The 11,155-nt window shown below is 36.0% G+C and overlaps 1 protein-coding gene across 1 annotated transcript; it reads left to right on the top strand.

Moving 5' to 3' along the window:
• On the top strand, positions 1-11,155 carry Mcm6 (minichromosome maintenance 6). Its single transcript, XM_027352547.2, has 16 exons — positions 1-193; positions 2,759-2,902; positions 3,292-3,457; positions 3,868-3,966; positions 4,290-4,438; positions 4,917-5,062; positions 6,032-6,135; positions 7,017-7,188; positions 7,323-7,447; positions 7,855-8,088; positions 8,303-8,470; positions 8,778-8,915; positions 9,157-9,309; positions 9,574-9,730; positions 9,878-10,155; positions 10,349-11,155. Exons 1-16 carry the CDS (start codon positions 102-104, stop codon positions 10,457-10,459), a joined length of 2,436 nt encoding a protein of 811 aa, XP_027208348.1. The 5' UTR covers positions 1-101; the 3' UTR covers positions 10,460-11,155.

Here is an 11,155-nt window from a genome sequence, read left to right as displayed (position 1 = left end):
TTCGCGCCAAAAAGCGGCAACAGGACGAAGGACCGAAACACAGAACATCGCGTGGATTTTTCTCGTCCTTTTTTCTCGCCTTTTTCGCCCGCAAATAAGCCATGGATGTCGCCGAGACACAGACCGGACAGACCCACGTGAAGGACGAAGTAGGAGATCGCTGTCAGAAGCTTTTCCAGGATTTCCTTGAGGAGTAAGTAGATAAAAGAGAGAGAAGGAAATTCCGTCGAAGTTCTCGAACTTCTCACTTCATTGTTGCTATTTATGTTTTCCTTTTTCTCTCTCTTCGTGTGGTCTTGTTTCTCCTCTCTTCCTAATCTTTCCTATTGTGGTTTGGGTTAGGACATTTTCGCTAAGTAATGTCGACGATAAATAAGTTTGGAATAGTTTTAGGTAGTCGAAAAGTGTTTCTCTCTTTGTTTCTTTAATTCTTGTTTTTGTCGTTCTATTTCCTTTCTTTCCCTCGGGTATTTATTATAGTGTTGCTTTTGCCGCATTTCTGACCTTTTCACGTAAATCCTCTAGACTTCGTAAGCACAAATTGTCCTTTGGTTTCTCTCGTATTTATTAATCTTCGCCTTTCGTCCCCAAATGTCAGATTTTTTGGCTCTATTTTTGATAATTTCACGATCTCCTTGACCTGCTGTGGTTTACGATACATTATTCTCATACGTCTTGAAATGCCTTTAAATGGCTTGATGTGTCTTGATATGGGGTTAAAGTTGCCGAGAGCGATGCACAGAATTAGGGGGAAATGGACACCGCCGTCTTGTAGGAAAATAGTCATAAATAACTCTGGTAAAGCTGCAGCGGCCACGTGTTTACTGTGAAATGACGGAAGTGTTCGAGGCACATTACTGCACTGACTTGCGTCCACAACACCCTCACGGCCAGAGTTCCTGTTGTCCGTTTCCTTTAAGTTAGCAGGAAGCGCCAATAAAGGGGGCTACAGGGGGGCTTATCCTCCTACCTAGAGAATAAATAGTTTGGGTTTGCATGATGCACTGGTTTGGAAGGTGCATCCCTCAGTAACGAATATCTAGTATGGTTTTCGTGACGTCTCGCATCAAGCTGCACTTAAGAAGGGACCAGAAAATCTCGTCTGGTGAGAAAACATTCTTAATTGCTGAGAATACCTTTGGGTAGATATTCAGAATATCATCACCTGATCAATCACGATGACATTGGTATCAGTGGATTCCTCTCTCTCCACTACCCATACATATAGAGAGCAGGGGAGGGCATGAATGGTATCGGGGAAATTTTGGGGTATAATATATGATATACAAAGATTGGTCGGTATATAGTTAAATACAACTGTATACCCCCAACCACCATCCTAGACAAAGAAACCACCGTATGCCAGGCAGGGTATACTCTACCCAGCCATGAATACATGAAGATTCTTTGCAAACTTTAACAAATTGACAAACTTAAGCTATGTATATTCATGCAAGATAAATTTTAGACATTCATGAAGGTATAGTTTGTTTCACATAGCCATAGGATACAAGGTAGATGTTGCCTGTGATGGTGAGACTGATGAAATTTAAGACACTCCATGTATGGTATTTTCTTCACAACTTGATAAAAGTTGGGCAACATGAAGTATGCATTTATGTAATGACTGCACTAAGCTAGGGAAAACCTAATGACACTCATAAAGAGAGAATAAATCTGTATTAATTGATATGTCACATAATTGGTGCACACAAAGAATAATATCAGAATTGAAAATAGGAGTGATAAATGTTGCATGGAGAGTGAATACACTTCATTCTGGTGATGGTTGGGTGCAAGGCCCCCGATAGGGAAATACAGGATTTGGTGGGCTCTGCACACTCCTTGGGTTAGGAAGGTTTATTGTTCTTATGGCAAAGTTTGTGGAGCCCCAGGAGTAGCTAGAGAAATAGGGACTTAGTTTCTGAGGTGAGATCACTTCATAAACAAATACCAATACTTTCACATAAACTGATGGTGACAGAAAACAACAGATAATGCTTATTACATTGTGAATAATTGGAACAAGAAATGATAATTGAAAGGTTTAATGGCTTTGTGGAACTAAAAATTGGCTTTTATAATGTGCCAGAATGTACATGGAAATTTGTTAGCCTTTTCTGGAGCATCTTGCACAAGGCACTAGAGGTGGCAAATCAGTGGATGCATCCTTAGATTCACCTTTATATTTATAAGTAATTTATTTGGTTTGACTAAGCAAATTATTAAAAACTCATCCATATGTTTGTTTATATTTGAAGACTTATTTATGTAGATAGCACACACCTATGTATGGGCATTTGTATATATACAATTTTATATGTATACCTACATCTCTTTGCATGTATATTGTTGCATGTCTGTCACTCTGTGAATTATATTTTTTATAAATGCGCAGGTCTATTCAGAACATTATTGGAAAATGTAGTATATACATAAGTGCATAGAATTTTCTTGTAAATACATTTTTGAGAATGTGCATTAGTGTGAGTAAAATTAGATTTTTGAAATTAATATGTTAAAAGTTACTGGTTAATCTTCATTGTATAGACATGCCAAGCTAGAGCGAATTGATGCTGATAATTGGTATACAAATCAAGGTAATCATTCTTTTGTTTATTTATTATTGTATTAAGCTGTACATATTTCCCAACTTTCACTTAAAACACAACCAGTTCATTGACTTTGGTGCGGCAATTGATTTAGTCTCATATAAGTGATAAATCTCATTTGATTAACTAACTTTTCTCAAACCAAGATTTCAAGAGGATGGAGAAGTCAAGTACCTGGAAGACGCACGGGACCTGGTCAAGCCTGAGCGCAACACACTAGAGGTCTCCTTCACCGATATTGACAAGTACAACCAGAACCTGGCCACCACCATTGTTGAGGAGTATTATAGGTGAGAGAATAATGAAACAAGTGCAAAATTAGGGAATTTCCTATAGCCACAGGGAAATGGATATAAAAGGGTTAATTTTTTCCATGCTGTGGTATTCCTACTGTCTTTCTTCTCTTTGTGATTCCCGCTGTTCAGGGAATCATCATTCCAAGTTGCAGAACTGTTGTATTTTATAATTTTCAGTGATCATTGATTAAAACTAGCCATTTCTCTCTACAGTCTTCCTGAACCTAATGTCAAACTACATTTCCTCCCATCACTAAGTATTGATCTCTGATACATATACTTGCTACATTGCTGTTGCACTTTTTAGTATGATAACCAGAATTAATAGTCTTTCTTTTTGTTAGTATCTACCTCCTCATTATCACTTTCCTTACCCCCCCCAGAGTCTACCCCTTTGTCTGCCGTGCTGTCCGCAACTTTGTACGTGATCATGCTGAAGTTGCTGTTGAGAAGGAATACTATGTCAGTCTCATTGATGTCCCCACAAGGCACAAGATCCGTGAGCTTATCACACACAAAATTGGTACTCTTGTCCGTATCTCTGGACAGGTGAGTTTGTGCAATAAGCTTTTTTTTTTTTTCTCTCTCTCTCTCTCCCCCAGAAGATGGCATAATATATATATTTTTTGTGTGTATTCTATTTTATGTTTATAAAATTTTCTTCATGAACTATTCATTTGAATGTCACAACAAATAAGCAACTGCAACTCTCTCTCTAAAAGAATAAAAGTGATTATATGAAAAATAATATAACTTGTCTTGGATGCAAAATTTATTATTGATACTGAAAACAACAGTATGAATAGGCTGAAAGAACTAATAATTTGATAATAATTTATATTTTGTATAATTGATAGATAATACTTTTGGTAGTGCAACCCCTTACAACTCAAATATAATTTATGTTTGGTAATGACTTTAAGTATTCTTGGCACTAAAATGTGTATTAAATATTTCAGGTCGTTAGAACTCACCCAGTGCATCCAGAACTGGTAGCAGGAACTTTTGTATGCTTGGACTGCCAGAGCGTCATTAAAGATGTGGAACAGCAGTTTAAGGTAAGTTTCAGGATTGTTGTTTCTATAAGTAGAAAAGCATTTTGTTTAGTTTGTAATAGTAAACTTTGTATCTCTCTCTCTCTCTCTCTCTCTCTCTCTCTCTCTCTCTCTCTCTCTCTCTCTCTCTCTCTCTCTCTCTCTCTCTCTCTCTCTCTCTCTCTCTCTCTCTCTCTCGCACTCTTTCACTCTCTCTCTCTCTCAAAAACTCTTTCATAGCAAATCCCAGAAATACTTTAGTTTAGTGTGTTATTGTTAGTAATATTATTATTACCAGTAATGTTACTATCATTGTTATAATAAAAAAAAATTGCATTTCTCCCCAGTACACCCAGCCCACCATCTGCCGCAACCCTGTGTGCAGCAATCGACAGCGCTTCATGCTTGACACCAACAAGAGTCGCTTTGTTGACTTCCAGAAAGTGCGCATCCAGGAGATCCAAGCTGAGCTTCCCCGAGGTTGCATTCCACGGAGGTGAGGTGAAACTTTGGTTGGTGGTGGTGAAACATTCTTTTGTGTGTTATTTTGTTTATAGGCAAAACTTTTATTTTATTTTACTTTATTGATAAGATTTAGTGAAAAAATTATGTTTCTAAACATAAAGAATAATTTTTTAAAGGTTAAGTAAAACAAGCAAGTTTGACCAAGTGTGAGAGAATTTTTAGAATATATATTTTCTAGTATTCCTTAGGGCAAGAAAATGGGCTTTATTAAGGTCTTACTCAACTATATATTACATTACTATAATGTTTTGCAGATCTGTAGTCCATAAAGCATGAACAGAAAAATAATGAGATTCATGATTAAATCCCTTGTGAACTAAGCAAAATGAACCATAACATGAAATACAAAAACTAGTATAAACCTGATGTTTCCATACCATTAGATGAATTACAATTTCTTTAAAAATTATGGCAAAACGTTTTTAAAAATTTGTCTTTACCTTCAATAGCGTGGAGGTTGTGGTGCGAGCAGAAGCTGTGGAGAGGGCCCAGGCTGGAGACAGATGTGATTTCACTGGTACTTTGATTGTTGTTCCTGATGTTGCTGCCATCAACTTACCAGGTGCAAGGGCTGAGAGTTCTGCCAGACATAAAGGTGAGTGTTTTAAGATTGTTTGATTTTTGAAATCTTGAGATGGTCATACAAATTTGTATTTTATTTTTATTTTTATTTTTGATGAATAATTTTGCTGAGAAATGATTTATGGATTGGTTTACTACTCATCGGGTTCTAACAAAAAGTTCCTAGTTTTTTAATTTGGTTAAGTGGTGATGATTGAAGCACCTTACTTTTTGTTTAATATTTTGTTTAATTTCTAATAACTAAAATATTGTAAGTTCCTTTTGAAAGGCTTTACATTCTTGTTGCTTTCATTTGTATATAAATACTTGGTATGCTGAAATATAATTCTTTACTCCATATTCAGTGCAATTATTTCTGGTTATTTTATATGTATGTATATCCATTTTTAAAGGCTTGTGCTCTTTTTTTTTTTTTTTTTTTTCCTCTCTCTATAACCAAGATAATTATTTATTTGTATTATTAGTTAATTTATGTATCACAAACAAATTTTCTTGTACTTAATCAAGAAGCTCTCCATACAGTTACCTCGAGTCTCTGAGAGTTCCTATTAACCCCAAGCTGCCGGGCATGGCATGTACGTATATGCCATTGCCCATTGTGTGTGTTGAATTTACTAATTGTTTTTATATATAGATGGCTCCACAAGTACTAAGTCCCCAATGAGCCAATTACGTGAACTACCTGGTCACCTGTTTACCCTTTTCCTTAATTTTCAATAGTATTTTCTAATATTTAATACTGCTTTTAGTAATGCCAGTAGCAATATAGGAATTGTTTATAACAAAAATAAGTATCAATTTTGATAGCATTAGTAAAATAATGCGTTTTCCTGCTTTTTCAAAGAAAAGTGAGGTCGCAAGATCCTTTGTGGCCCAGCATTGGCAGAGCCAACTATGTGTAGAAACATTTAACCAAGCATTGCCAAAGGGAACTCACCATTTTTCCTTTGACATTGGGTTAATGTTCTTATCTCTTTTTCAGGTGATGAAAGTGAAGGTGTTACAGGTCTCAAAGCTCTTGGTGTACGTGACCTTAACTACAAAATGGCTTTCCTGGCTTGTTCCATCACACCTACTAACCCCAAGGTTGGTATTGCTTTTTGAATTCACATATTTGATGAAGTTGCATAGTTGAACCTGTTGATGCCAGGATGGCATGTATGCATACTATGTTCAGTGTGATTATGTATTTAGTTTATACATGCATGGTTCCACAAATGCCTAGGCACCAAGGGGTCATCTATTAACCCTACTTAATTTCAACATTTTACTCAGTTTCTTAAAGGTTATATTTATATTGATTCAAGTGTTTTTAATGCATTTAGTAATGATATCAATGATACTTAACCTTAATAATTGTAAGTATTATTAGGAATGAAACCTTTTTCACAAATTTATGGAATGGTGTAAACAGATAAGGTCAGATAGGCTAGGTAATAGACTTCTTGGTGACTAAGCACATCATTGCCCAAACAAAACTGCAGTGGACTGTGCATGTTCCTGGTATCAGTAGGTTAAGTATAATGTAATGTATAGCTCCCCCCTAACTACTTGTCCCTTTTTTAGTCATTGTTTAGACAAAATCTGTTTGTATTCTGGAAGGGATTTTAGATTGTTTTAAGTGGAAGGTAGCTAGTATACAGGCATAAACTCTGTTTTGTGCTGAATCTTACGTGATTTAATGTAATTTTTTACAATTGAATGGAAATAGACTCCTTGGAAAAGAGTAACTTCATGGAATTATTAGGATAAAAGAAAGAAGACCCTTTTTACTCCTGTATTTTTTTTAATGATATTGTGTTTTATTATATTCAAGCTATCAAGCAAAACATTCATATTGGGGAAATTTGTATGATTTTTTAGTGTTCAGTATCACAGCTGAACTAAAATTTTACCAACTTTGAAGAAAGGAGACATTAATTGAATTCACTCTCATCTTGCCTAATTCACTGAATGAAATCCCTCAGTTTGGTGGAAAGGAGATCAGAGGTGAGGAGATGACAGCTGAAGGCATTAAGAAACAGATGACAGAGCTTGAGTGGAACAAAGTCTATGAAATGTCCAGAGACAAGAACCTTTACCAGAATCTCATTTCTTCACTCTTCCCTACTGTTCATGGCAATGATGAAGTCAAGAGAGGTGAGACCAAGTTTTGCAGGTTCCAGTTTTTGTATACTTTTGTCTGTTGTGAATTTACCTATAATATTTTCTTACAATTTTTTTTTTCCGTCGTCTTTTTTACTTTACTAACACCTAACTCAATTTACAATCAGGAATCTTACTTATGTTGTTTGGTGGAGTCCCAAAGACCACAATGGAAGGCACTACTCTCCGTGGTGACATCAATGTTTGCATTGTTGGCGATCCTTCTACTGCCAAGTCACAGTTCTTGAAGCAGGTTTGTTGTTTGAGGGCCTATGTTTTTACTGAAGATATAATTTAGTATAGATTTTTAGTTCATTAATATTGTGTGGTGTAGATGAAAGATAAATATGTATTGTGTAAGGAATTTCTCCCAATAAGTTTCAAGGAAAATAATTATGTTTATTTCCTATACATCTCCATTAAAGGCCCTTGGAATACGCCATACCCCCACAACTTTAAACTTCTGCAATCTTTCTTAAGAACTTGGCATTGAAAATTTTAACTGCACCATCTCAGAATTCCTCCCCAGACTTCAAAATCCTTCTCTCCCCACAGCTGTACTTAAAAAGGTAGTTGATTGCAGATTTCCCTCCCTTGCAGTCCTTCAGCTGCTTTAAGCATTTACATTTGAATAACCAACCTTCCCTTTCCCTCCAACAGGTGTCTGACTTCAGCCCCCGTGCTGTGTACACCTCTGGCAAGGCCTCCTCAGCAGCTGGTCTCACAGCTGCTGTTGTCAAGGATGAAGAATCACACGAGTTTGTAATTGAGGCAGGTGCACTCATGTTGGCAGACAATGGTGTTTGTTGCATTGATGAGTTTGACAAGATGGATGTACGGGACCAGGTGGCCATTCACGAAGCTATGGAACAGCAGACCATCTCTATCACCAAGGTTTGTATGAGGCACATTGTATTATTGATAATAACAATATATGTATGGTTTGTGTTACAAATAGAGTTCTCTTCCTTTCTCTCACCTATATAAGGCTAAGATTACAAGTCTTTCAAATGAATCTCAAATTGCACAAAAATCATATTAGATGATTATCTAAACCATGCCAGAACTCCCTTTCTGTTCTCAATGATATGAAACCATTCTTCTACAGGCTGGTGTAAAAGCCACACTGAATGCCCGTACTTCCATCCTGGCTGCTGCCAACCCCATTGGTGGCCGTTATGACCGCACAAAGTCCCTCCGGCAGAACATTACCCTCACTGCACCCATCATGTCACGTTTTGATCTCTTCTTCATCCTTGTCGATGAGTGTAATGAGGTTTGTAGTATTGTATTTTCCTGTTTTATTCTATGATATATAATGTTTAATTTTTCAACCTTTCCCAGTATAAACAGTTTATGATTTTGCTTTAATTATAAACTTGAGTCTCATTTCTGTTATGGATTTGCTTGCTTTAAGAAATTCAAAAATCACCCTGGTTAGTCACTAATTGTTTAACTTTAATTAAAGGTAATAGATTCATAGAGACCTTTATCAACCCTTGCTGAAAAGTTAGGAAAGAGCATCATAGATAATATAGCCTTTATACCAACAACCTGTTTTCTAAATTAAATAAATATCACAGGTAACAGACTATGCCATTGCAAGAAGAATCGTTGATTTGCACAGCCGCAATGAGGAGAGTATTGAAAGGACTTATGCCCTTGAGGAGATCCAGCGCTACATCATGTTTGCTCGACAGTTCAAGCCAAAGATTAACAAGGTGAGTCATGATAAAATGTGTGCGAATATGAAAAATTAATTTGTGTGTTAATTCTATATTGGCTCAGGTGATTGATTTTCCTTTTACAAAATTTTTCCCTTTAGGTATGGTTTTTTTCTTCTCCTCCACCTCCTCCTCCTCGACTGAGAAACAAAGAATCAATAGAATGGATATGAATTCCACATTATTACTCTTAATTGAATCAATCCAAGATTGCTAATATAATTCAACTCTACCACAGGAAGCAAGTGAATACCTGGTTGAGCAGTACCGCAACCTCCGCCAACGTGATTGCTCTGGAGCTGCTAAATCCTCATGGCGTATTACGGTCCGTCAGCTCGAGTCTATGATCCGTCTGTCTGAGGGCATGGCCAGAATGCATTGCTCTGATGAGGTCAGTTAAGAATTGACAGATTGTTGTATTTATGTCATTTGATTAGTTTGTTTATAGGGGGCCCTTCCCCCACAAGGTGTGCTTACAATAGACTGAAATGGTAAATGTTTAGATTTCTGATTTGGTTTGTGATATGAATAATTTTCTAAAACAAGGCAACATATTGAAATACATTTTCTGTTGAAAACAGCAACTAGATGAGGGTTTTTGTTTTAATTTTTTCACATTTTCTATAATTAAAAGAAAAAAATGCTCCTATTACAGGTTCAACCAAAACACGTGAAGGAAGCTTTCAGATTATTGAACAAGTCTATTATTCGTGTTGAACAACCAGATGTTCACTTGGAAGAAGAGGAGGAACAACAGGTGGATGAACCCATGGAGGCTGATGAGAACGTAGCACCAAATGGACAAATCAATGGTAATGCCAAGTGAACTATGGTTTATGAGATTTATATATTGTTTTTACAGTAGGTTGTTTATTTTATGTATTGTTCTTAAGAAAGAATGAAAAAATTAATGAATAAGAATACATTACTAATCTCTTTCCTTTCCCTCTCACAAATAGGTCATGAGGAGTCTGCAACTGATTCTGATATCCTCAAAAAGAAGAAGCTGAAACTATCTTACGAGTCATACCGCAACATGTCCAACCTCCTGATAATGCACATGAGGAAGGAGGAAGCAACAATGGAAGAAGAAGAGAGCTCAGAGACAGCTGGGTTAAGACGCTCAGCTGTCATTAACTGGTACCTGAATGAGATCAGTGGAGACATCGAGACTGAGTCTGAGCTTATTGAGAAGAAAATGCTGGTCGAGAAAGTGTTGGATAGGCTGACCTACCATGTGAGTTTTCTGAAAGCTGATGGAAGATGTGGTTTTAGGCTTTTATCGTTATTGCTTTGTTTGATGCTTTATTTCAGGCAGATGCCATAGCTTTACTATTTTTATTTTTATCTCTTTTCTTTCTATGAAAAATAGAATAAAAGAGTGAAAGAAAGATATGCTAATGTATTAATTTTTAAATTTCTTTTTTCAGGATCAAGTGATTATTCCTCTGACACGCAGTGGACTGAAAGGATCGACCGCTGAAGTTGAAGAAGAAGACCCAATGCTTGTTGTTCATCCTAACTACATCATTGATGCATAAATTTGAAAAGATGGAAACAAAAGAACTGTATATACATTGAAAATAAGAAAAAACAGAAAATTGGTAAAAACATATTTTTTTATATTTCCTATGTGGGTTTGCACTATTTTGTTTGTTGTTTTAGAGCAGACTGAACTTCGTCAATTTAAGCAGCGTTAATGCAGTTACAATTATATAATTTTTTTTTGTTAGATTGCAGATATATAAATTATACACTAGATTGTTCATCTTCGAAACCCCAGTGATAAATCGAGTGCCTTTTTGAAGCATGTTGTGATACATTTGTTTTACTTTGTCCAATTTCAGGAAAGGAAAAAATAGCAATTCACCAGTTGCCTTTGAGAACAAAGTATTGAAGATCACAAAATCCATTGAAAAGTAATGAAAATATTGTATGTTTTAAAAATCCAAACATTTGTTAGCACAAGTATTGAGTCAGATGACTAAAATAAAGAAGCAACTTTTGTGAATTAAAGTACTTGAAGGGTTGGGATTTTTTTTTTTTTTCTGAGATTGGAAGTACTATAGTTTTGCAAATTACTCATTTTAAGTAAAGGGTTTTTCTTGTCTTTGTTACACAAATGAAGATGTACAACTTTGGCACAACTGGAGATGTTCAAACTCGTATTTAGGAATGTTGTTAATGTTCAATAGCTCATCTTTTACTTTTTCTTTTAATTAAATTGTACAAGCCCA

This window comes from Penaeus vannamei, chromosome 4, assembly GCF_042767895.1.
Source record: "Penaeus vannamei isolate JL-2024 chromosome 4, ASM4276789v1, whole genome shotgun sequence".
NCBI lineage: Eukaryota > Metazoa > Arthropoda > Malacostraca > Decapoda > Penaeidae > Penaeus > Penaeus vannamei.
This window is presented reverse-complemented; position numbering and strand designations above follow the sequence as displayed.

Bases quoted from the DNA above. Each gene is read 5' to 3' on its own strand.
- Mcm6 (XM_027352547.2), top strand. From the start codon at position 102: ATGGATGTCGCCGAGACACAGACCGGACAGACCCACGTGAAGGACGAA. The intron at 3,458-3,867 runs GTGAGTTTGTGC...TAAATATTTCAG, and splicing joins TTGTCCGTATCTCTGGACAG to GTCGTTAGAACTCACCCAGT. The intron at 8,089-8,302 runs GTTTGTATGAGG...ATTCTTCTACAG, and splicing joins AGACCATCTCTATCACCAAG to GCTGGTGTAAAAGCCACACT.